Source organism: Vulpes vulpes, chromosome 3 (assembly GCF_048418805.1).
Source record: "Vulpes vulpes isolate BD-2025 chromosome 3, VulVul3, whole genome shotgun sequence".
In the NCBI taxonomy this organism is placed as follows: Eukaryota; Metazoa; Chordata; class Mammalia; order Carnivora; family Canidae; genus Vulpes; species Vulpes vulpes.
Genome location: NC_132782.1, coordinates 138475095 through 138497718, shown reverse-complemented (window position 1 = coordinate 138497718; position 22624 = coordinate 138475095). Strand labels below are relative to the sequence as shown.

The window sequence follows — 22624 nt, the reverse complement described above, 5'->3', positions numbered from 1 at the left end:
TCCCAGAAGTAGAATTACTGAGACAAAGGGTATGAACATTTTTACGTCTCTCCATAAATAATTGCCAGAGTGCTTTCCAAAAAGATTGTAACATATTACACTTAGCAGTGTGAGAGAGGCTGTTCAGTCATACTACCCAGCATTGGATATTCTTATTTTTAAAATCATTACTAACTTAATAAGCATTAAATGATATTTCATTATTTTAAGTCTCATGTCTTTGGTTATTAGATCTTTTTAATGCTTTATAGACATTTGGTGGGTTTTGGTGTATGTCTGAATTATTAGTTCATGTCCTTGACCAATTTATCTATTGTAATTTAGTTTTTCTTACTGATTTAATTCTCTATACCTAGCATATTAAAAGTATCTGGCATAGTTTTTATAAACATTAACATAATCTGAAACATAGAAATCAAAGTTTAGTAAAAGGATATGGCTCAACATCACATGCTTTCATTATAGTAAAAATATTGTAATGAGTGACATTACTAGTGAGTTGAATTCAAAGAACTAAAGCAAAATTGATGCCCATTTCTATTAGCAAACTAAAGTGCTATTCTTTTTATGCTAGTCTCCCTTTTTAAAAAACATACAGGAAAAATACCTCTATATTATAGTATATTTTAGCTAATAATTTGAAAATTAAATGGTTTGTAAAACTAAAATTTTAACAAAAGTTTGGAGTGTGGGGAGTGGTATAGGTAATTTAAGGGCAGACAAAAAGATCTGGCAAGAATCCAGTTTATTTCTCTCCATGATCAAGTTGGGTTTTTCCCCACAATCTTTTGTGCCAACTGACATTGATCATAGTTAATAACAAACTTTATAAAACATGTTATTTTATTTTATTATAAATAGTTCTTAATTTTAGCATGTTTAGTATAAAAAAACAAAATTAACCTTAGAATTGTACATTTGGGTTTGCAGTGTACTTTTATTATTTCCTTTTATTTGATTAAGTCCTTAACAAAAACACCATGAATTAGTAGTTTTTTTCTGTACCTTTTAGAGATGAGAGGCAGGACAGTAGGATAGCTAAAGTAAAGTAACTTAAATATTCACATTTATTAGGCTCCAAATTAAACTTGCAGCTTTCATGAAGATTCTGTGAAATGATTGGGAATGCCCATAGTATAATCACCTCCTAACGCCAACAGTATAGAGTATTTCAACTCCACTGTTTACTGCGAAGTCCAGTATCTAACATTTTGTCTAAAAACCTTGACTTTTCTAAGAATGGTCCAGAAAACTTGATTTATAAGGTTATGGGCCTAGAATGGACTTGAAAAGGTAATTTAGTACCTCCTTTTTCATTGTTTAGCATCAACTAAATTATTCCAATTAATTAAGGGATATTTATTGTCTACAATATTCTTTATGATTTTACAAATAAGGTTTAATAGTATTTCCTAATATCCAATTCCAATATTTGGAAATTCTCCCCGTTGTTTAATTCAAATGTGATGTGATATATTTTGTTCATTTTTTATTCTATCCTAAATAGCTAGCTGCTCAACAACTGCTCTTTAACAAATTTCATATACTTGAAGATCATTTTGAAATCATCTATTACTTTATTCTCTTCTGAGAGATTAAGTAATAATTGATATCTTCTGCTGGTTTATCTCAGGGCTACAATAAGGCAGTGGATTGGTGGGCATTAGGAGTGTTAATCTATGAAATGGCAGCTGGCTACCCCCCATTCTTTGCAGATCAACCAATTCAAATTTATGAAAAGATTGTTTCTGGAAAGGTAAGTAATACATTTTATTATTCCTCTTTCATTCATTATTTCTATAATGAAGCATACGCCTTTAGATTGACACCATTGATGTCATCAGAATATTACCCTAAATTGGGAAAAATACAAAAATATCCGTAGCTGCTGCCTTTGTATTTAGCATTTAAGATAACAAAATAAATATTAAATCATTGAAGTTTCTTAAGAAAAAGCAGTTTTACAAATTAGCAAAAAAAAAAAAAAGCAATTTTCTTTTTTATTACTCTATGAAATATAGGATCATACCCCTAATTCTCAATTTTTCTTTAAATAAGTAAAAATTGCTTGTTATTTCATGTAGGTATCTCCTTGAAGAGAAGTTTTAGAGGCTATTTTTATATGCCTTTGTCTTCTCAGGAGAGACCTGTTCAAATTATGTTAAACATCACAAAATTGGAAGTAAATATAAAATAGACAAGCCTTTATAAGATGGAAATTCATAGAAATGATATAAACAATTTTTTATGTTGATTGTGATTTTAATTGCCATTGATCTTTAGCAAATATGGAAAAAAACCTTTTTTGAGTATGAGTAGATTCTCTATGTCATAGTATTTTACATCTTGTAATTGCTCCACCAATTTCTTTTGCATTTATAATCCCTAATTTTGTTTCCAAAAGTCTTTTGTTTAAAACAAACCATTCACTCCTGCCAAGCATATCACCTCAGATCTTTTTTAAAAATACTACAGTCAGTTTTCATAGAGGTGAGCCTGATTTCTTTCTACCACAGAAAAAAAAAGAATAGGCTTTTAAAAATTCCAGAAAGACCTTTTATACATTTTTGATAGAGTTTATAAGAAAGGGTATTTTCCCATTTTTCCATTTTTCCTGTTACTACATGTGGTATGCTGTATTTGTCTTTTTCTTTTCTCTAGATCACATAGCCCCATTTAGAATATGACCAAGAAATAGAGCATCAACCTTAACATAACATTATCCTGAGATGTAATGTAGTTGACTTTTTCGTATTTTGTGACCTTCTAATGCAGAGAATTGCCTAATCAACCTAAAGAATCATGAAGGAGATAGGGGAAAAGTCTCTGTTTCTTTGTATCTTAGCCAGATTCACACTCATGTGATTCATGAACTTAAAATTTGTAATATCACCTATTCAGAAGCTTCCCTGAATGTTCCTGATATAGTAATTTATCTTTTTTACTAAGATCCAAATTTAAATCATGGATGCTACTATAAGAACAAGATACTAATAGAACATAGAATCCACATATAAACACAGTATTGTTCCATTTCTCACAGCACATATGTAGTCTACAGGGGTCACAAGATTTTCAATTATATTTTACTTCTTTTTTATGGGGAAAGTTTTATTTTATGGAGGTATTCACAAATCAGGGGGCTAAGTAAAGAACTTATACTTCAATGTCAAAAATAAAAAATAAATACTTCTTACAAATAACTAAGCTAGGTGTTGAAAGATTTAAGCTAAGGTAGTGCAGAAAGGTAGAATGAGCAATTAAGTATCACTGCTGTCCTTGTCACATTTGTAGATCTCTAGGCCTCAGGTTTCTTACCCTTGTAATTGTTTTTACCTGGCAGAATATTAAAGTACCTGTAAAAGAACTTTTGAGATAAACAAAGATCAAGAAAAATTAGTAGACAAGCCAGGGATTAATTTTTTAAGAAGTTGAAAACTGATTATGTAAAATTTCAAGAGAGAGTAAGAACCAAAGATGATATGAAGAATGTTGAGAGAACTAAAATGCTTTAAAATCAATGAGAGAAGCATACTCTTATCAGTAGTTTCAGTGACCTTCAGTCAACTACAATCGATACCTCCTCCTGAGGTATCACCATCAGGTCATTAGTAGTCTTCCACTATGTCACAACACCTATTTTATTTTCTTCACTTCATGTCATCACTTAGGCACCGTATCATCTCACATTATCACAAGGAGGTGAGTACCCTACAATAAGATGGTTTGAAAGAGGGACAGAGAGAAAGAGACCACCCAAGTAACTTTTATTACAGCAGCATATTGTTATAATTGTTCTTTATTTTTAATCTCTTACTGTCCCTAATTCATAAATTAAATTTTATCCTAGGTATGTATGTATGGGAAAAAACTGTATATATAGGGCTCAGCCAAGATTAAGGATGCAGAAATTAGACTAATAGTTCCAAATAATTTAATTATAGATCATTACAAAGTTCCTGAATCTTTACTACATTGCATTTATTTATACTTAACTTTATAAAAGGAATAAAACTGTCTGAGAAGGATGCCATCATAATTAAATTTTACTTCCTTAAAAAAACTGCTTTATATAAAATGAATGTATCTTCATTTGTATGAATTGGCCTTTATTAGCCAATCATTCTACATTGTGTAAAAAATTTTTTAACTGCTTATGAATATGTTTTTATTTTATCTAACTTTAATAGAAGAATCAATATTAACTTAATATTTAAATCTGCATATATTCTAAAATCCTGTTTAAATCTGAGTCACCTTAACAACACCTTGGCAACATAAAATTTTATCACAGATATTTTTCTTTACTTATTTAGAAATAGGATAGGATGTTTGGTGTACTATTGTTTTTAACTAAAGGTGCCAGATTATCTCTTCCTATATTAGGTATAAAGTTTTTCATCCCCTTTCCCCTTTGTTCCTAAAGTGGAACTCATGAAAAGCAGAATATTGCCATTAAGTGATCTCCAGGATCTGTTTTATATGAGCATAAAATCATATGCACCATTCCCAATAAAACCATCTGTTTCAACACTCAAATCCAAACTAGAATGTATCTCTACATTACAAAAGTATTATCTCTCGAGCTAGTAAATAAAAGCCAAATTGGAGACTAATATTTAAATTTTTTAATTATTCAAGTCATTAAAAAATCAAATTTTGATCTTGCAAATCTTGTATTTATATTTAAAATCTTTAATGTCTGAGTGATATATCATTTAAAAATGTGGTTCAGTGAGAATTATTTTTTTCTAATTTTTTTAAAGTATGTTATTTTATACAACATTTTATATTGATTACATTTTTCTGTCCTGAAACTGTGTTATAAAGATTTTAGGTGTCAGTAACATCAAAATTAAAATGAAATATATTTAATGAAGTGATTAATTCACTGAAATACATATATTTGAAAATTAGATTCTTAAATACTTTCTGTATTACAATATTTTAATTCAGGTTTATTTTTAAATGCACAGAAAGATGATCAATCAGCTTGTTAGATTCTCTCCTACACATATTTTGCCTTTAAAAAAGGAGGGGGTGGTATTTAAAATGTCAAATTATTCATGCAATATCAAGGTTCAAGTTTAGAAATGCATAGTTGACAGAAAAGTCTTATAATTTTTGCATTAAATTTGCCACATCCTAGCACTATATATATGCTGAGTTTCTGTATATAGTCTTTAAATATCGTACTTCAGTGCCATATACTCTGTGACAAGAATCAGTTATGGTTTCCACAGCAACTCTATCTGGTTGCACTACTCTTGGAAATATTAAAGTTAATATTGTGTTGAAAAGTGATACTTGCAAATAAGGCAGTCAAGTAACAGCTGTTGTAGAAACTATAACTTTAGAGTCCTTCACTAAGATAATTTTAAAAATTCTAAGCTTCATTATATATAAAGTAAATATTATTGCACTTTTAATGAGCATCAAAAATGTACAAGAAGACACTATGCAAAATATAAAGTTGTAAACATATGTATATATAGAATGATCAAAGAGGTGGTTCATTTTTCCTCAAGGGAAATTCACATTCACATGAAAGGTAATTGATTAGCAGTCAACTTTTTGTATCATGGGTCCCCAAAACCATTCCCAGGTTAGGTGATTCACTAGGAAGACTCACAGACTTCAGCAATGATACTCAAGAAGTGAATACCTTCTATTGTAATGAGTACCTTCATTTTAAGCTACCTTATAACAAAAAGATAAATAGTAAAATCAGCAGAGAAGGCTCATGGGGCAGTCTCTAGAGGATACTAGGCACAAGCTTTCAAGAGTCTTCTCCCAGTGGAGCTACAGGGGATGAACTTAATTCTTCCAGCAACAAATTGTTGTCTACTAGGGAAGCTCATTAGAGACTCAGAGCCCAGGGATTTTATTGAGATCACATACACACTTTCTACCTAACGCATACACCTACATCCCAAACTCACAGAGCAAAATAGATGTTCAGCATAAGCCATGTGTTTGTACAATCTAAGTACAGTGAACCACTCGTATTAAGCTATGAATTTTCTACCACAGGACTGTCCTTGAGTAGTCTAAATATCTAGTGATAGATACTGCTGTCTTCAAAGTTCCTTCTTTGACTTAAAATTCAGCTTCAGATCCTTGAAATATTATTGTAACAAAGATTGAAAAATTAAAAATATAGAATTAGTGCCTTGCATCAGTCATAAAAATTACATAACTTCTTTTCATACCTGAGGGATGAAGTATACTTTCATCATTTTATAGATGAGGTAAATGAGACTCAGAAAGGTGGAAGAGTTTGCCCTAAAGCATAGAGTATGTATGTGACTGGAGTTGGAATTAAACTCAGGTATTCTTTCTATGGAAGCGATAAGCTGGTAGAATTTTTGAGATGGTTAAGAATGTTCAGTTTCATTTAGTTTAACTCCTTTACCCCATATGTATGTAGATAAATCAAGATCTGATTGCCCAAAGATAAAAGGTAGTTTGTGGCAAACCAGAAACAGAATCTAATTCAGTGGTTCATTATTTGTTTCCTTGGCTTCAGTAACTCTTCACAATTTTAGTTTTAATCCTGCATTATTGATCTTCCCTTGTCAGCCTCCTTGCCTTGGTCCTCTTCTCTTCTCTGCACTTTCTCCATTGGTGGTTTCATCCATGTTCATGACTTTACATGCAAACTGACAATTTCCAAATTCACTTTTTCAGTCTATACCTGACTCTTGGGTTGCAAACTTTGTAGCCAACTTCCTACCTGACATCTCCATTCAGGTATCTAATAAATATCTTAAACTGAACCTGTTCCTCCCATTGCTCCTTCCATCTCAGTTGATGACAATACCATCTTTTCCATTACTCAGGCCAAGACACCCTGAAGTCTTCACTCCATATCTAATGCATAGGAAAACCATTTTGGCCCTATTTTGTGAATATACACAGAATTCAGCTACTTCTTATCACCTTCACTGATACTGCTGTCTTCTTGAGTCACTAGGGTGGTTCTTTAAAAATGTTAAATTAGACCCTGTTACTTCTTCCAGAACCTTGCAATGATTCATTTTCCTTTTTTAATTTTTTAATTTTTTAAAAGATTTTTGTTTATTTATTCATGAGAGACACAGAGAGGCAGAGACCTAGGCAGAGGGAGGAGAAACAGGCTCCATGCAAGACCCGGGATCATGCCCTGAGCTAAAGACAGATACTCAACCACTAAACCACCCAGGCATCCCCCCTCCCCATTTTTTTCAGAGTAAAAATCAAAGACCTTACAATGCAAGACTGTGAGGTACGATAGGGTGACATTTTTAAAGGATCACTCTTTTTGCTAAATTACTATCTATCATTTCTCTTCCTCACTAGAATGTAAACTCTGAAGGTAGGACTCTGTCTTAGTTTGTTTACTACTCTATCCTAAGCACAGAGTGGGTGTCATGAAGTGGACACTCACTGTCAGAGATACTGATTCATTGGTCTTCTGTGTATGTTTTAAATTATCACAGACTATTTTGATACACAGTATATGTCAAAAGGTCGTTCTGTATGTCTATACCTAACTGTAGAAATTGATTTATTCATAAGAATATATCATTAGGAAACTCAGAAGTAACTTGGTCCCTAAAGGTTATTAAAGAATCCTAAACAGGAAATACTAGAGGGAAAAGACCAAATAAACACTCTAGGAAGTATATACTGTGCAAACACCTCTTTCATGTTAAATAATGTCAGTTTCCAATAATCTTATCTCTCAGATCTAATGGTTTAATGGGTCTAGACTTTTTCTTTTCCATGTCTGGCTCTTTTTCAGCTACTTTCACATTGTTTGCCTAGTAATGGACTGGCAGAAAGATGTAGGAATCAGGAGGATTAAGTTATTTTCCCAAGAAAGAAACTGAGTTGGTAGTCTCACTGGAGCTTAGGCTCCTTATCTTAAAATGAAGGTTTGGACTAAATTAAACTAAAACCCCCTTTGTTCCAATATGATAGGATTCTAATTTCAATTTCTACAGCAGTTATAAATAATAATAGTAATACTCTTCTTAATATAATTTTGAAGTAAAAATCATTCTTCCCATTATAGAAGCCTTTGGTGTTTCCAAGTTAATATACCATAAATAAAAGTAAAAGTCTTGCATCTGAAACATAATTGTATTTAAGTCATTCTCTGGTTTTTGCTTATTTCAGTTTGATGAATCAACATGGCTCTTTGGAAAGTCAAATCAACAAAGAAACTATGTTTCTGATTACATTTCAGAACAGTCGTAGAAAAAAAAAGCTTTCACCATGATTCTCATGATTTCTCCTTCAGTATACTCATGGGATCTGATAGATTCTCGTCACTAACGTGCTTATTAAGCAAGTGTGGGCTACCTATCAGAATCTCTGGGGAAGAAGAGGGTGTGGTGTGGAGGTGAGGAGGATAGGTCTATCATCTGGTAAGGTTTTCAAATGACTCTGATGTCTACCGTCACAACCCCCCGACTACAGCTCCCCATTTGAGAATTACTGTTGGAAAGATTACAAAGATAAACACACATATTAACTAATCCAACACCAACACCTTATCTGCATTCCAAAATAAAGAACTACTCTATTTAGGTGTATATATTCTTTAGGCATTACACCGCACATTACCTGAATTCAAAAGATAATTTATATGTGGTACATTATTGTCTACTGTTCTGAACATCATGAAGGGGAAAATAACTGGCACATTACATTGAACAGTTCATGCAGACTCTATTCTAAACAAAGATAGCTCTATTTCAAATAAGTTACTTCTTTGGAATCTAAGCAAAGTTGGAATATAACCACTGTATAAATAAATCATGTTATTTTTAGACGATATGCCTTTTGAATACCACATATTCTCTAGTTTCTAGTCCAACTAGGATAAATGAGGAAGTGTGCATCAAATATTTTTAAGATGAAAATCTCAGTCGTTTGGAAGTGTCCTGACAATAACTATTTTCAGGTTATTGAATCATAAAAACAGTACAGAATAATTAAGGGTGTATACTCTGAAGTCAGAGTACCTGGTTTGGAATTACAGCTCTATCACTTATTAGCTCTGTAATCTTAGGTGAATCACTTAATCTGTGTAAGTTTTGGTGGTATCACCTGTAAAATGGAAATCATAATCATGCTTACCTTAATGTTAAATTTTGGTTTTTATGAGCCAGTATGCATAAACTTCAGCACATTGTCTAACTTCTAATAAGCCATTGTGTCAATAAAACTTTACTTTTACCAGTAAAAATTAAAAAGTGTAGCAATTCACATAGTTTTTTAAGAATATAAACTCTCTTATAACCTGTGATAATATAGACTTTGCAAAAATGAGGATTTTAGTTGCTAATTTATATGCGTTGACCCCAAATCCTTCAGTTAGTCTTTGGTTGCTGGACACAAACATTAGTTTTCCTTTAATATGATGATGATTCTAGTTTATTTACATTCAAATTTTTTTCTAGCAGAAAAAAAAAAAACTTCTGCATAGAGTAGTGAATAGAGTTGCAAATAATGCTTCTCAAGCTTTCATGCCCATATGAATCAGTTGGAGATAAAACCTCAGAATTTCAAACACAATGCCCCCATCATTTGAACTAATCACCATTTTTATGCCTCAGCTCTCCCAGGTGATTCTGATGAAAGTGGGTCCTAGAGAAGCATTTATTTACAGAATAGCCTACGTAGTAGTCAGAAGATTATAGTTATAAATCTGGCTTTGCTATGGACTCTAACTAGCTTTGCATGCTCATGATTTAACTTCTACTTTGACAATATGAGAATCCAAACATATTAACACCATGTTAAGCATTTTGAAAGTCAGAATAGAAGTTAAAGAGCTCTATACATTTGAAGACAGTGTAATAAAGAACAAAATTCATGAGCCTAGGAATCATGACTAGATTTTTAGTCCCAGCTCTGCCACTTTATAGTCTAATGATTGGGTAAGTTATACAATGCCTCTGAATCCTAGTTTTCTCCATCTCTGGGGTATAGTTTATACCATATTCACCAACTATGTCATAGCTCCTTGCTATATATCCAGCACTAGAGCAGTGTAGTACATAGTAGGTCTCTTTAACTAATTGTTAACTACATGAACTACATTATTTGAAATTATGTAATAAATTCTGGGAATAAAAACACAAAAGTGGCACAGTACTCTCCCCCCAGATGCTCATGGTCTGGGGGAAACAGATATACACAAATATTATAGCATACCTAAATAAAGATCAACTGAGGTAATGTCATAACACACAATAGGAGTTTATGAGGTGATGGTGGCACTTGTAGAGAATCACATTAATACAAGGAGCTCAGAAGTGAATCTGTTCACATTAAGAATACAAGGAGCTCAGAAGTGAATCTGTTCACCGCTCAAATTAGCATTTTCTTCAGAGGTCTGTGCTCTGTTTGAAGTTGAGGCCATGATAACCATTGGAATGTATGTTTGGCCACCTGGTGTGTTGGTACAGGTCCGATTCCCATCGCACTTCAGTTCAGATCTCAAGGACCTTCTAAGGAACCTGCTGCAGGTGGATTTGACAAAGCGGTTTGGAAACCTGAAGAATGGTGTGAGTGATATAAAAACTCACAAGTGGTTTGCCACAACAGATTGGATTGCTATTTACCAGAGGAAGGTGAGCCATTTCTTTAAAAGCTTTTAAAAATTGGTATTTAAATTCTATGTAATAGAGATATTTTCAACTTGATACATGATTTTATTTTTTTACCTTTGAATTAATCCTACACAGAACTTAAGGGACCTTTCCAGCCCCAACAAAAATGAGTTTTCTCCTTGATAAAAGAGAAAGCATATTCTGTTTTGACCATCAATCTGAAATGTTTTCAGTGTCAGATTTTTCCTACTCATGCCTCTTAGTCTTCACAATATCATGGTAATTATACAGTAGACAATGTCACAAGGGTTTGCATTTTAAAACTAATGTGAAGCCACATTAGAAAGACAACATATAAACAAATATATTCTCCCACCCAGAATTTGCACAAGCTAATTTAATAACTTTAATAGCTAGATTCATAAGATTATTTTTCAGTCTTTTATCACTTCACCTTTGTAAAAATTGAGACATTTAAGAAAAGATTTTGCTGTGCTGAATTACCTTTCTCTTTGCTTCTTAAATGCCCAGTTAAAGATAATTTGTATTTATAAAGTGTTTACATCTTGAATATTTATTTTTTTCTATAAAACCAAAACTTCTAATATTTCAGAGACTTGCCATATTTAATGATGCTGTGCAGCCACATGAGTGAATTTCCTTAGGAAAAAAATGTAAATGCTGTAATTGAATATTAATAGCACAGTCTTCCTAGTTTTTATCTTTTAGAAAAGATTATAAAAACAAAGCATTAAAAGAATTTACTAATGCAGCAAAGAGCAACACAATCTGAGTGCAGTAGTCTCTACATCTCATAAGATGGGTTCTGAAACTCCCTAGCCATTAAATCATGAAACAGCCCTTGGCATCATTACCTCAGCTGGATATGTTGTATAGCCAACAGCATCCCTTTAGTGCTTTTTGATCTAACTTCTTTTTGTTGTTGTTTCATAATTAGCCAATTATCCTCTCAGCATTTGTTGAATGAATAATCCTTATTTGGTCCCTTACTTGAAATTCCACCTTTACCAATGGTAAATTATTATACTTAAGTCTGTTTCTGAACTTTATTTTTATGAATTCCTTTTGTCTATTCTTGTACTATACACTACACCATTTTATATAACTTTATGGTATTTCATTTTTAAATTTTCAAAATATTTGTATATTTAATATGGAATTCTTTTTTTTTTTTTAATTTTTATTTATTTATGATAGTCACAGAGAGAGAGAGAGAGAGAGAGGCAGAGACACAGGCAGAGGGAGAAGCAGGCTCCATGCACTGGGAGCCCGATGTGGGATTCGATCCCGGGTCTCCAGGATCGCGCCCTGGGCCAAAGGCAGGCGCCAAACCGCTGCGCCACCCAGGGATCCCTAATATGGAATTCTTATAAATATTCATAGAAAAGAATACAAAATTCCATTTTCTACAGTTTTGTTGTACAAAAATAAAAGAAAATTTGCTATCTCAGCCATTTGTAAGTTCAGTGGTATTAAGTGCATTCATACTGTTGTGTCACCATCACCACCATCCATCTCCAGAACTCTTTGATCTTGCAAACTAAAACTCTGTACCCATTAAACAATATTATTGATCTTTCCAAATATTTATATTGTATTTGGGTTCTTAAATTGGGATAACATTAATTAGAAGAGAATCAAAATCTTGAAAATTCCTCATAATGAACATATTATATTTCTATATTTATTCAAATATTTTCTGTCATTCAGTAAAGTCTTAGCCCTGCGCAGTACAAGCCCAGTTTCTTTCTTAAAGAACCAAAATCTCTACTTCACTATGAATGGGCCTTATGGAACCTAATTTAACATAATAATTAAAAATTCTTTAAAAAATGAGTTATTCTGGGCACCCTGGGTGGCTCAGCGGTTTGGCGCCGCCTTCAGGCCAGGGCGTGATCCTGGAGACCCGGGATCGAGTCCCACTTCGGGCTCCCTGCATGGAGCTTGCTTCTCCCTCTGCCTGTGTCTCTGCCTCTCTCTCTGTCTCTCCTGAATAAATAAATAAAATCTTTTAAAAATAATAAAAAATAAAGTTATTCTTTAAATTTATATTTTGATTGCTGTTACAAATGTGTTTGCTTTCCCATTATAGAACATAAGAGGAAACATAAATTCTATGTTTGTGTTACAACTAGCCACCTTACTAAATCCTGTTGCTGATTTCCATATGTTTTTCAGTGATTTCCTTGCATTTTATTGATAAATAATTATAGTGGGCAGAGGTATCATTTACCTCATCCTTTTCAATATTTACATCTTTTATTTCCATTTTGCTCTATTGTATATGCTAGAATGTCTAAAATAATATTTTTAAAGAATAGGGACTGTTCAGCTGTATTCTTACTTCTGTTTTGAATGGGAATGCCTTTCATGTTTCAGCTTCAAATATGAAGTTAGCTATTTGTCTTGGATAAATATTCTTGGTCAAATTAAGAAAATAACCACAAAAAATATCAAAAAAAAACCACCTTGATTTCTAGTACATTGTGCTTTATCTTCTTTGACATATTAGCAGGATGAATTATATTAATGAAATATCTCCACATTCCTGAACACCATTTAATCGTGGGGTATTACTGTAATACCTGGAAAAATACTACTTAAAATATGCAAAATCAAATTGCTAAAATTTTATTTAGGATTTTTGCCTCCATAGGCCTAAGTTTTATTTACCTGCAGTTTTACCTGCAGTTTTTGTTTTTCTAGAGTTGAGATTATGTGGATTCATTAAATGAATGAATGAATTCATTAGAGGAGTTTGGAAATTTTCTGTCTTTCTATTCTTTGGGAAACTTAAGGAAATAAGAATTAACTTCTACTTATTACTTAGAAATTTAACAAACTAATTTTTCTTTGGATATTGATCTCTAAGTTTTTATCTCCTCTTCAGTCAATTCAGAAATTTTTCTTTTTTTTTTTTTTTTAAGATTTTATTTATTCATGAGAGACACACAGAGAGAGAGAGAGAGTCAGAGACACAGAGGGAGAAGCAGGCTCCATGCAGGGAGCCCGATGTGGGACTCGATCCCGGGAATCCAGAATCATGCCCTGGGCCAAAGGCAGGTGCTTAACCGCTGAGCCACCCAGGGATCCCCAAATTTTTATTTTCTTATGAAATCATCCATATCCCCCTGTAGTTGTGTGTTTACATTATCTTTATTGTTATATTTGTGTTAATTAATGCTATATTTAGATACAGTTATTAGATTTGCTTGAGGTTTGTTCATTTTATTAATATCTTAAGACGATATATTTTTAATCTTTAGATTTAGAAATAAAAATTTCTTCTACTCGCATTTACTAATCTACCTATATTATGTATTGCATTTTTACAATTATTTTTGTTTTAAGATTTTATTTATTAGGGGATCCTTGGGTGGCTCAGCAGTTTAGCACCTGCCTTCGTCCCAGGGTGCGATCCTGGAGTCCTGGGATCGAGTCCCACATCGGGCTCCTGGCATGGAGCCTGCTTCTCCCTCCTCCTGTGTCTCTGCCTCTCTCTCTCTCTATCATAAATAAGTAAATAAATAAATAAATAAATCTTTAAAAAATAAAAAAGTTTTATTAAAGAGAGTGTGTGTGATAGAGCACAAGCGGGGAAGGGGGAGAGGGAGAAGTATTTCCCCCTCAGAGCATGGAGCCTGACACTAGGATCAAGAACTGAGCCGAAGGCAGATGCTTAACTGACTGAGCCACCCAGCCACCCTTCTTAAAGTGGGATAAAATTGAACTGCTATTGCTCAGAGTTCATGTACTTTTCAGAGGGCTTGACTTACCTTAGGTAGCAACAGCTTATTTGCCAAGAGGTAGCACTCTATAGCAAGCAGGTTGTAGTATTGGACAGATTGGTCAACAGTAAATCTTGACTTTCAAATGCACTTGGAGATCCCTGGATAATTTACAAATAGAAATAATTCAGTACTTCAATGTAGCCATTTGTTTTAACATTGTCTCAATTATAATTATGCACAGCAAGACAAAAATGATAGTTTGAATGGTTTTCATAGTCTTTGTTATTCTCTGACCAAGTGCCCACGAACAATGAAATAACCCAAGATATCTAGCAGAGACACGGAACAGAAGAATGAGGCCTGGATAACTCATACTGAATAATCATTTTACATGTAGAGATGATCCCAATAGGTGTGATCCTAAATTGCTGCCTGGCTAGATGTGAGGCAACTCCCTGCATAGCTGATTCTTCTGCATGGTGCAGAACAGCAGTCCCCAGAGCATGCACGCAAGGCAACCAGCTGGCAAACAAAAAAGATGATATTAGACTTCCCATTCCTACTTTCTTTTTACCTTGTTCTTTTTAAATGTCTTGTTTGTGTATGTATCTTATACTACCATAGTTAGTACACATATATTGGTGATATATATACTCAGATATGCTTTACTAAAAGGCATATAAATAAAAAAAAACTTTGGAGATTACTGGTTTAGATATTAAAAAGAGCTCTCTATCATAAGCCTGGGTGGCTCAGTTGGTTGCGCGTCTGACTCTTGGTTTCAGCTCAGGTTGTGATCTGAGAATCAAGCCCCATGTTGGGCTCTGCGGTCAGCATGGAGTCTGATTGAGATTATCTCCCTCTCCCTCTGCTTGTTCTCTCTCTCTTAAATAAACAAAATCTTAAAAAAAAAAAAAAAAAAAGGAACTGATAAAGGAAAATATGGAGTTCTGTAATCTGAAATGCCAGCCATTTTAATGCCAATAGTTAATTATCCTAGAAATCTCTTAAGTATTGTACCTTTCCTTGAATAAAAATGTTGAGATTAATAGCAAACCTACTGTTTGCTGCTTTTTCTAATGCTGTTATCATTTAGAGACCTAAAGGTATTCAAAGATGCTACCATATAGTCATAGCGGGAATTTATTTTCCTTAGTGCTTAGAAACTCCCAGGCATTCACTTTTCTTGTTATTCCAATATGTGTGTTTTCTGCCCCCCACACCACCATACAATAACAGTATCTACCTGGAGATAGCACCAGACCCCACAGGTTGAGGGCTCTGTCCTATAAAAGTACCCCACCACCACTTTTTTTTAAACATTTACTTATTTGAGGGAGCGTGATTTGTTTGAGAGAGAGTGAGCAAGCAAGTGAGCTAGCACAACCTGGGGGAAGTGCAGAGGGAGAAGGCGGCTCTCTGCTGAGCAGAGAACCAGTGTGGGGCTGGATCCCAGGACTCCAGGATCATGACCTGAGCCAAAGGCAGACACTTAACCAACTGATCCTCCCCAAGGCACCCATGCCCACCACCACTTCAGACATTAATCACAAGTCAGGTCACCTGTGCTTCTAAGAGGCTGTAGATCAGAGGTTCCCACAAACCCCTCCTAGGTTTTAATTACTTTGCTACATCGGCTCACAGAACTTAGAAACTTTACTATTACCAGCTTATTATGAAAGAATGTAATTCAGGAACAGCCAGATGGAAGAGACATAGTTTGTGCATGTGGAAGAGGGCTCGAAGCTTCCTCCTCTCTTCAAGCACATCACTCTCCCCAAATCCCCACTTATTCACCAACCTGGAAGCGCTTTGAACTCCATCCTTTTGAAGTTTTATGGCTCATTATGTAGGCATGATGGTTTCAATCACTGGCCATTGGCAACTGAACTCAGTCTCTAGCCCCTCTCCCCTCCTGGAGCTGGGGGGTAAACTTTGTTTTGAATATCTAACCAGCGCCTTCTTTAGGCAAGCTAGAGGCTCTCCGCAAGTCCCCTCATTAACATAACACTTAGTTGCTATTTTAATTGAATATTTATTTTTTTTCTTTTCTTTTTTTTTTTTATTAATTTTTATTGGTGTTCAATTTACCAACATACAGAAAAACACCCAGTGCTCATCCCGTCAAGTGTCCACCTCAGTGCCCGTCACCCATTCCCCTCCAACACCCGCCCTCCTCCCCTTCCACCACCCCTAGTTTGTTTCCCCGAGTTAGGAGTCTTTATGTTCTGTCTCCCTTCCTGATATTTCCCAACATTTCTTCTCCCTTCCTTTATATTCCCTTTCACTATTATTCATATTCCCCAAATGAATGAGAACATACACTGTTTGTCCTTCTCCGATTGACTTATTTCACTCAGCATAATACCCTCCAGTTCCATCCACGTTGAAGCAAATGGTGGGTATTTGTCATTTCTAATGGCTGAGGAATATTCCATTGTATACATAAACCACATCTTCTTTATCCATTCGTCTTTCGATGGACACCGAGGCTCCTTCCACAGTTTGGCTATTGTGGACATTGCTGCTATAAACATCGGGGTGCAGGTGTCCCGGCGTTTCACTGCATCTGAATCTTTGGGGTAAATCCCCAACAGTGCAATTGCTGGGTCGTAGGGCAGGTCTATTTTTAACTCTTTGAGGAACCTCCACACAGTTTTCCAGAGTGGCTGCACCAGTTCACATTCCCACCAACAGTGTAAGAGGGTTCCCCTTTTCTCCACATCCTCTCCAACATTTGTGGTTTCCTGCCTTGTTAATTTTCCCCATTCTCACTGGTGTGAGGTGGTATCTCATTGTGGTTTTGATTTGTATTTCCCTGATGGCAAGTGATATTCCTAGTATTGACATTAAATGCAACAACAATGAAGCTTATTCAAAGTCCTTCATATTAACCTGGGAAGTTTTGAGATCCCTAAATCTATGGGATTTCTTACCATCCTGAGACCACTTTGGCTATTCCTACGAAATGAGATATGGTGGGGCTGGTAGTGAGGAAGAAAGCTTATAATATTCATGCAATTCCTGTACTTTTAAAAACTCGTAATGTATTTTAGATAAGCTCTTTACTGCAAAATAAAATGCATACAGAAAAACATACAAATCCAAAGAATTTTACAGCTCAAAGAATTTTCACAAACTGAACGTTTTTGGGTAATCAACACTCAGTTGAAGAAATACAACATTATCAACACACTAGAAGCTCTTCTGGTACCCAATCCCAATGCCTTCACCCCACCCAACAAAGATATATATACATCTCTAGTCTACCACCAAGTATTACTTTTATCTGTTTTAGTTTTATATAAATAAAATAATATGATATATAAAAAAAAAAAAAAACATAACACTTAGGAAATCCACAAGTTGAAAGAGCGCTATGCTGGGGACTAAGACAGAGACCAAATCTATTTTTGCTATTGTAATTCATAATATCACACTTATTTTTCCTTCTCAATTACAGGTGGAAGCACCATTCATACCAAAGTTCAGAGGCTCTGGAGATACCAGCAACTTTGATGACTATGAAGAAGAAGATATCCGCGTCTCTATAACAGAAAAATGTGCAAAAGAATTTTGTGAATTCTAAAGCTGAGCGACAAGATGACAGCAGAGCTCACACTCAGTTTTTGCGCTCCGTTGAGAGATACGGTGGGGCTGAGACCATCCTTGTTGAAGCAGTTACCTAGTTCTGTCATTCCAGCGACTGAGTGAGGTCTTTATTGCCATCCGTGTGTGCGCTCTGCATCTACCTGTGTAACAAGGCACCGCTAAGCAAAGCATTGTCTGTGCCATAACACACACCTAGACACCTTTCTGCTTCCCTTTGGTTTGTCTTTCTCCCCTCCTACATCCATTTCTTCCTTTTTCATTTTCATTGGTTTTTCTCCATACATTGCTCCGTTTTATTTTGTTGGCGTTTCAGATGGGCAGTGTTACGGCTCTGTGATATTTGAAAGGAAGGATAAGTGTTGCCTTTGGTAGTTCTTGCCATTCTTTTTGTTGTTCAGTGGCTTAAGGATATACTTCCAATAATTATTTTTACTTTGAGTAGCTCAGACTCCGTTTTGCCAAAACTTCTGACACTTTTTGAAGATAGAATGTCTTATCAACAAGGCAATTTATACAAAACAAATAATTGTTTGTAGAATTCACTGTTTTGGCAGAACATTTGGATAGACTAACATGGAGTAGCTAGACCCAGCAGTTTGGATTCCTAGAGATCAGATGCTCTATTTCCCCCCACCACCTTTTGTATCATCTTCCCCTTGAGTAATTAAGTGACCACCTGTGCAGTGTGACAGATGTGTCTCACTCACAGGAAAAACTAATGCTATATGGATCATCACTTGGTACCAGCATTTCTGTAGGTATTAGAGCTCTAAGATTTCTAAACCTTCACTCCTCCATAAGGGTTTTAGCCAGTATTTTAACAGAATGTGACTGATAAAGAAAGGGACAATTTTTTAAGTTTCTCAAATAGTCCTCATTGTAAACTTTTTAAAGGAAAAGAAATGAACTATGAAGAACATTAATGCAGACAAATACTTTACTGAGTCAAACAAATGGCTTGTTACTTGTAAACAGTATGGAGACGCTCTTATTTATAGGAGGTTTTTGTTTGTTTTGCTTTGCTTTGTTTTGTCACAGTGAAGAACAAAAGGAATTGTTGCCAGGTTATTCTGGTGTACTATATTTGTCAGCCTGAGCTGGAGGCCCTGTTGAAGCTTCGGCTTTCATCCTATGCCTCATCAGTAAGGAAAAGGGACAAAGTTTTTAAAACTGCCACAACTGTATTTTAATTTTGAGGTGTGACATTTTTAGACATGTCAGAATTCCGAGCCTCTTTTCTCTCAGTAAATAAAATGTATGATCATGCAGATACAATTTTAGTATTTGGGTTTAATTTTTTTTTTTTTTATAATTCTTTGCCAACAACTTCGCTGTCATGTGGAAATTTCAAGCACTTTTGCACATTTAGTTCAATGTTTGTTGAGAATCCATGGCTTAACTCAGTTTTTTAAATATTTTTTTCTTTGCTTTTAAGGTTTTCCCATCTTGTTTTTTCTCCATGTGTCAGTGACCTATCTTAAAACAACACACCAAAAGAGTCGAAAATAAACTGTGTTCATTTTTTATGATCAATATACATGCACATAAGTTGTTTTTAATCAAACCAATCTTAATGTACATAAGCCTTCTATTTGCTTCATTATTGGTGCAGGTCACTGACTCTACTTCTTTTCCTCTGTACCACACCCTTGTAAAACCTTTGAAGACATTGAAAAAAGAAGCCTGTCTGGGATGTTCCCTGCATCAATCTGTATATCTTTTGGTTGTCAAGTGTTTCTGCATGGTTATGTCATTTAAAAGCTGATGATGATTTCAGTTGGTCCACCTATATTTAAGATGTGCAAGAAAAATATGAAATACTTTGCTGTATCAAGTTTTATGTGACAAAAATATATCATCATGTTAATAAATTTAAAATATCATTTGTATAAAATATTTTAATTAGTTTTTGGCTCAAGAACATGCTGATCATTGTATTCTATATGTATGCTACAGATTCTATGGTAGCTTTATTGTATATTATTGTAAAATTATTTTAATAAATCATGGGGATGACAATTTGATTACATTTTAGTTTTCAGCAATTAAAAAGATTTCTGTAAGTTCTAAAAACAATGTCTTCAGTAAAATTACTGCTGCCCTGTACAACTTGCTGTAGAATCTGCCTAGATAGATGACCTGAAGGAGTACTTTGGTTTTGAGGGCTATTTCTCCATTTAAAGGACATGAGTAAGCTTTCAGATATGTCAAGGGAGTCTATTTCCAACCAATCAAGTACACTGAATTAGAGTATCTTAAAGTTATATAAAACTCACAGTTTCAGCCACAATTTAGCCAAGAACAAGATAAAAACTTGAATAACAAATAAGTGGAATGAATCAGTGTTTAACCTCAGATTACATTATTTGAAACAGAAGAAATTACATTTTTCCTCAGTAAATATTAAGGAGATGGCATTGCAGAGGAAGGACCCCCTGATACAAGGTCAAGACGTCTGGGTCTCAGGCTGTTCTGTCACAGTCAGCATGACCTTGGCCTCAGCTCTACAAAATGAGTTCCATTAAGCAGTTTTTTAAGGTCTTTTCTAATTTTCACATGTCATGACAAGATTCTTTTTGACAGTTTGAAGGGATAATGTGCTTTGAAGTGAGTTTTGGTAAGGTGATATTTTTGGGCATCTTTCTTCTTATCTCTTACAGTGTTCTTACAGTTTTTTTTAATATCATGAGGACCTCATGTCTGTTTTGATTCCTTCCTCCTTCACTGATGCTAAATAATCCAATTGATATCAAACTGTCAACCTACCAAAAAAGATATTGTGGCTTGTGGGTATTGCTGTCTTGTTTTTGATATGTTCTTGTATTGACTGCCCATTGGCCTGAAAATACTCATCATAAGCCTAAAAAAAAAAAAAATCATTTTTCTTTCCCACAAACTGTTTTATCTGCTTGTTGTAAGAATCAAATGAAATAATGTATGTGAAAGCACCTTGTAAACTGTAACCTATCAATGTAAAATGTTAAGGTGTGTTGTTATTTCATTAATTACTTCTTTGTTTAGAATGGAATTTCCTATGCACTACTGTAGCTAGGAAATGCTGAAAACAACTGTGTTTTTTAATTAATCATAACAGCAAAATTAAAGTATCTTCAAAGGATAAAAGTGTATTGAGTCTTGTATTCTATTTGGTGCCCTCATCTCCTGATTTCTTTTTTGTGGATACTACAGATGCTTACAGATTCCAGTTTTTATGTATTTAGGTTGGTCTTTGATAGTAGGAACAGAGTAATAGGGGAGAAACGTCCACCAATCAAGTCCAACCAGATGTATCTAGTAGTTTCCTAATGAAACTACTAGATTCCATAATTTCTAAAAAGCGTTTCTACTTCTTTCTCATGCTATTAGTCCAAATAACTCTTAACAGAATGTTAAAAATGTTCATATTTAAATGATTGACACTGCAGGAGACCTCATCCTTATATTGGAACAATGAACTATGAACTTTACTTTCTTTTTTCAGAAGTGTTGTTGAGTTCACAGTACCTCTTCTGATTTCAGCCAGGTTGATTAGTGTGTGTTTCTATAGTCATCCTTGACCTCAAGAAATAATGTTTTAGCTAATTATTTTAACAGGTTACCATTTCCTATTGTTACTGCAAATATTCATAAATATTGATATACTTTATAACACCGTGTTTACTATTTTTATACCAGTGCTTGCTCTATTTTATCAATGTCAGGGCTTAAAGACAATATGCCAGTTTTCTCATTTCCTTATACAACTAATTACAAAAGTCTAGGCATATCTTTACTCCAAATCATCATTTAAATTTTATCTTATGCACAAATACTGGATATGAAGTTAAATACTTTCATTTTAGCTTTCTTGAACATTTTCTATATGCCTATTTAATATAAGCCTTTGCTTTGATAAGGCCTGAATTGTGTTTCTTCACAATGTTGAAGTGTTGACTCTCCTCCCCCAATAGCTCAGAATTTGACTACATTTGAAGGTAAGACCTTTAATTAGGGTAAAATGAGGTTATGTGGATGGGCCCTAACCTGATAACTGGTGAATTTATAAGAAGAGATTCAGACATAGAGAATACAGGCCCAGAAAAGACCATGTGAAAATTTTAGAGGAAGATGGCCAACTACTAGGTAAGGAGAGAGGATTCAAAAAAAGCCAACCCTGCTAATACCTTGATCTTGGATTTCTAGGCCCTAGAACTGTGGGAAAATAAATTTCTATTGTTTCAGCTGCTGGCTCTGTGGTACTCTGTTACGGCTCTCCTAACAAACTAGTTAGTACACCCACCAAGGGTCCTCCTGTCTCTACACCATATTCCCCTGGTGAAGGGCTTGATTCAATCTCCCTTCAAGTGGCCCAAATTGGAATGACCTACCATAAGCAAAAACCAAGCAGACAAAGAAAATATGTCAGTGTGGTCACAAACCTCAGTGCACCGGCCATCTTATTTCTATTTTTTGGAATATAAGCAGGAAACAGAAAAGAGTAGCTACTTTGCATAGGGGAAATCATGGAGAGCTGAAACCAATTCTCCAGGTCAGACTTATTCTTGCTATCAAGCTATCTTCTTGAAGCTCTGCTAATACAACCTAAAATCAAGCAAATCATTAGAGTCCCTGCCATCTCCTAAAGGTGATGTTAATGAAATGGCCAAGAGGAAA

The 22624-nt window shown here is 34.5% G+C and overlaps 1 protein-coding gene across 9 annotated transcripts in view; it reads left to right on the top strand.

Moving 5' to 3' along the window:
- The window catches only part of PRKACB (protein kinase cAMP-activated catalytic subunit beta), a 114055-nt gene extending 92961 nt beyond the window's left edge, over nucleotides 1–21094 (top strand). For all 9 annotated transcript variants that reach the window (XM_072754732.1, XM_026004784.2, XM_072754733.1 and 6 more), the window contains 3 exons: nucleotides 1634–1756; nucleotides 10464–10628; nucleotides 17823–21094. In XM_072754732.1, coding sequence (XP_072610833.1) covers nucleotides 1634–1756; nucleotides 10464–10628; nucleotides 17823–17948 — 414 coding nt within the window. In that variant the 3' untranslated portion in view covers nucleotides 17949–21094. The remainder of the gene's footprint in view (nucleotides 1–1633; nucleotides 1757–10463; nucleotides 10629–17822) is intronic.
- The last annotated feature ends 1530 nt before the right edge of the window (nucleotides 21095–22624 follow it).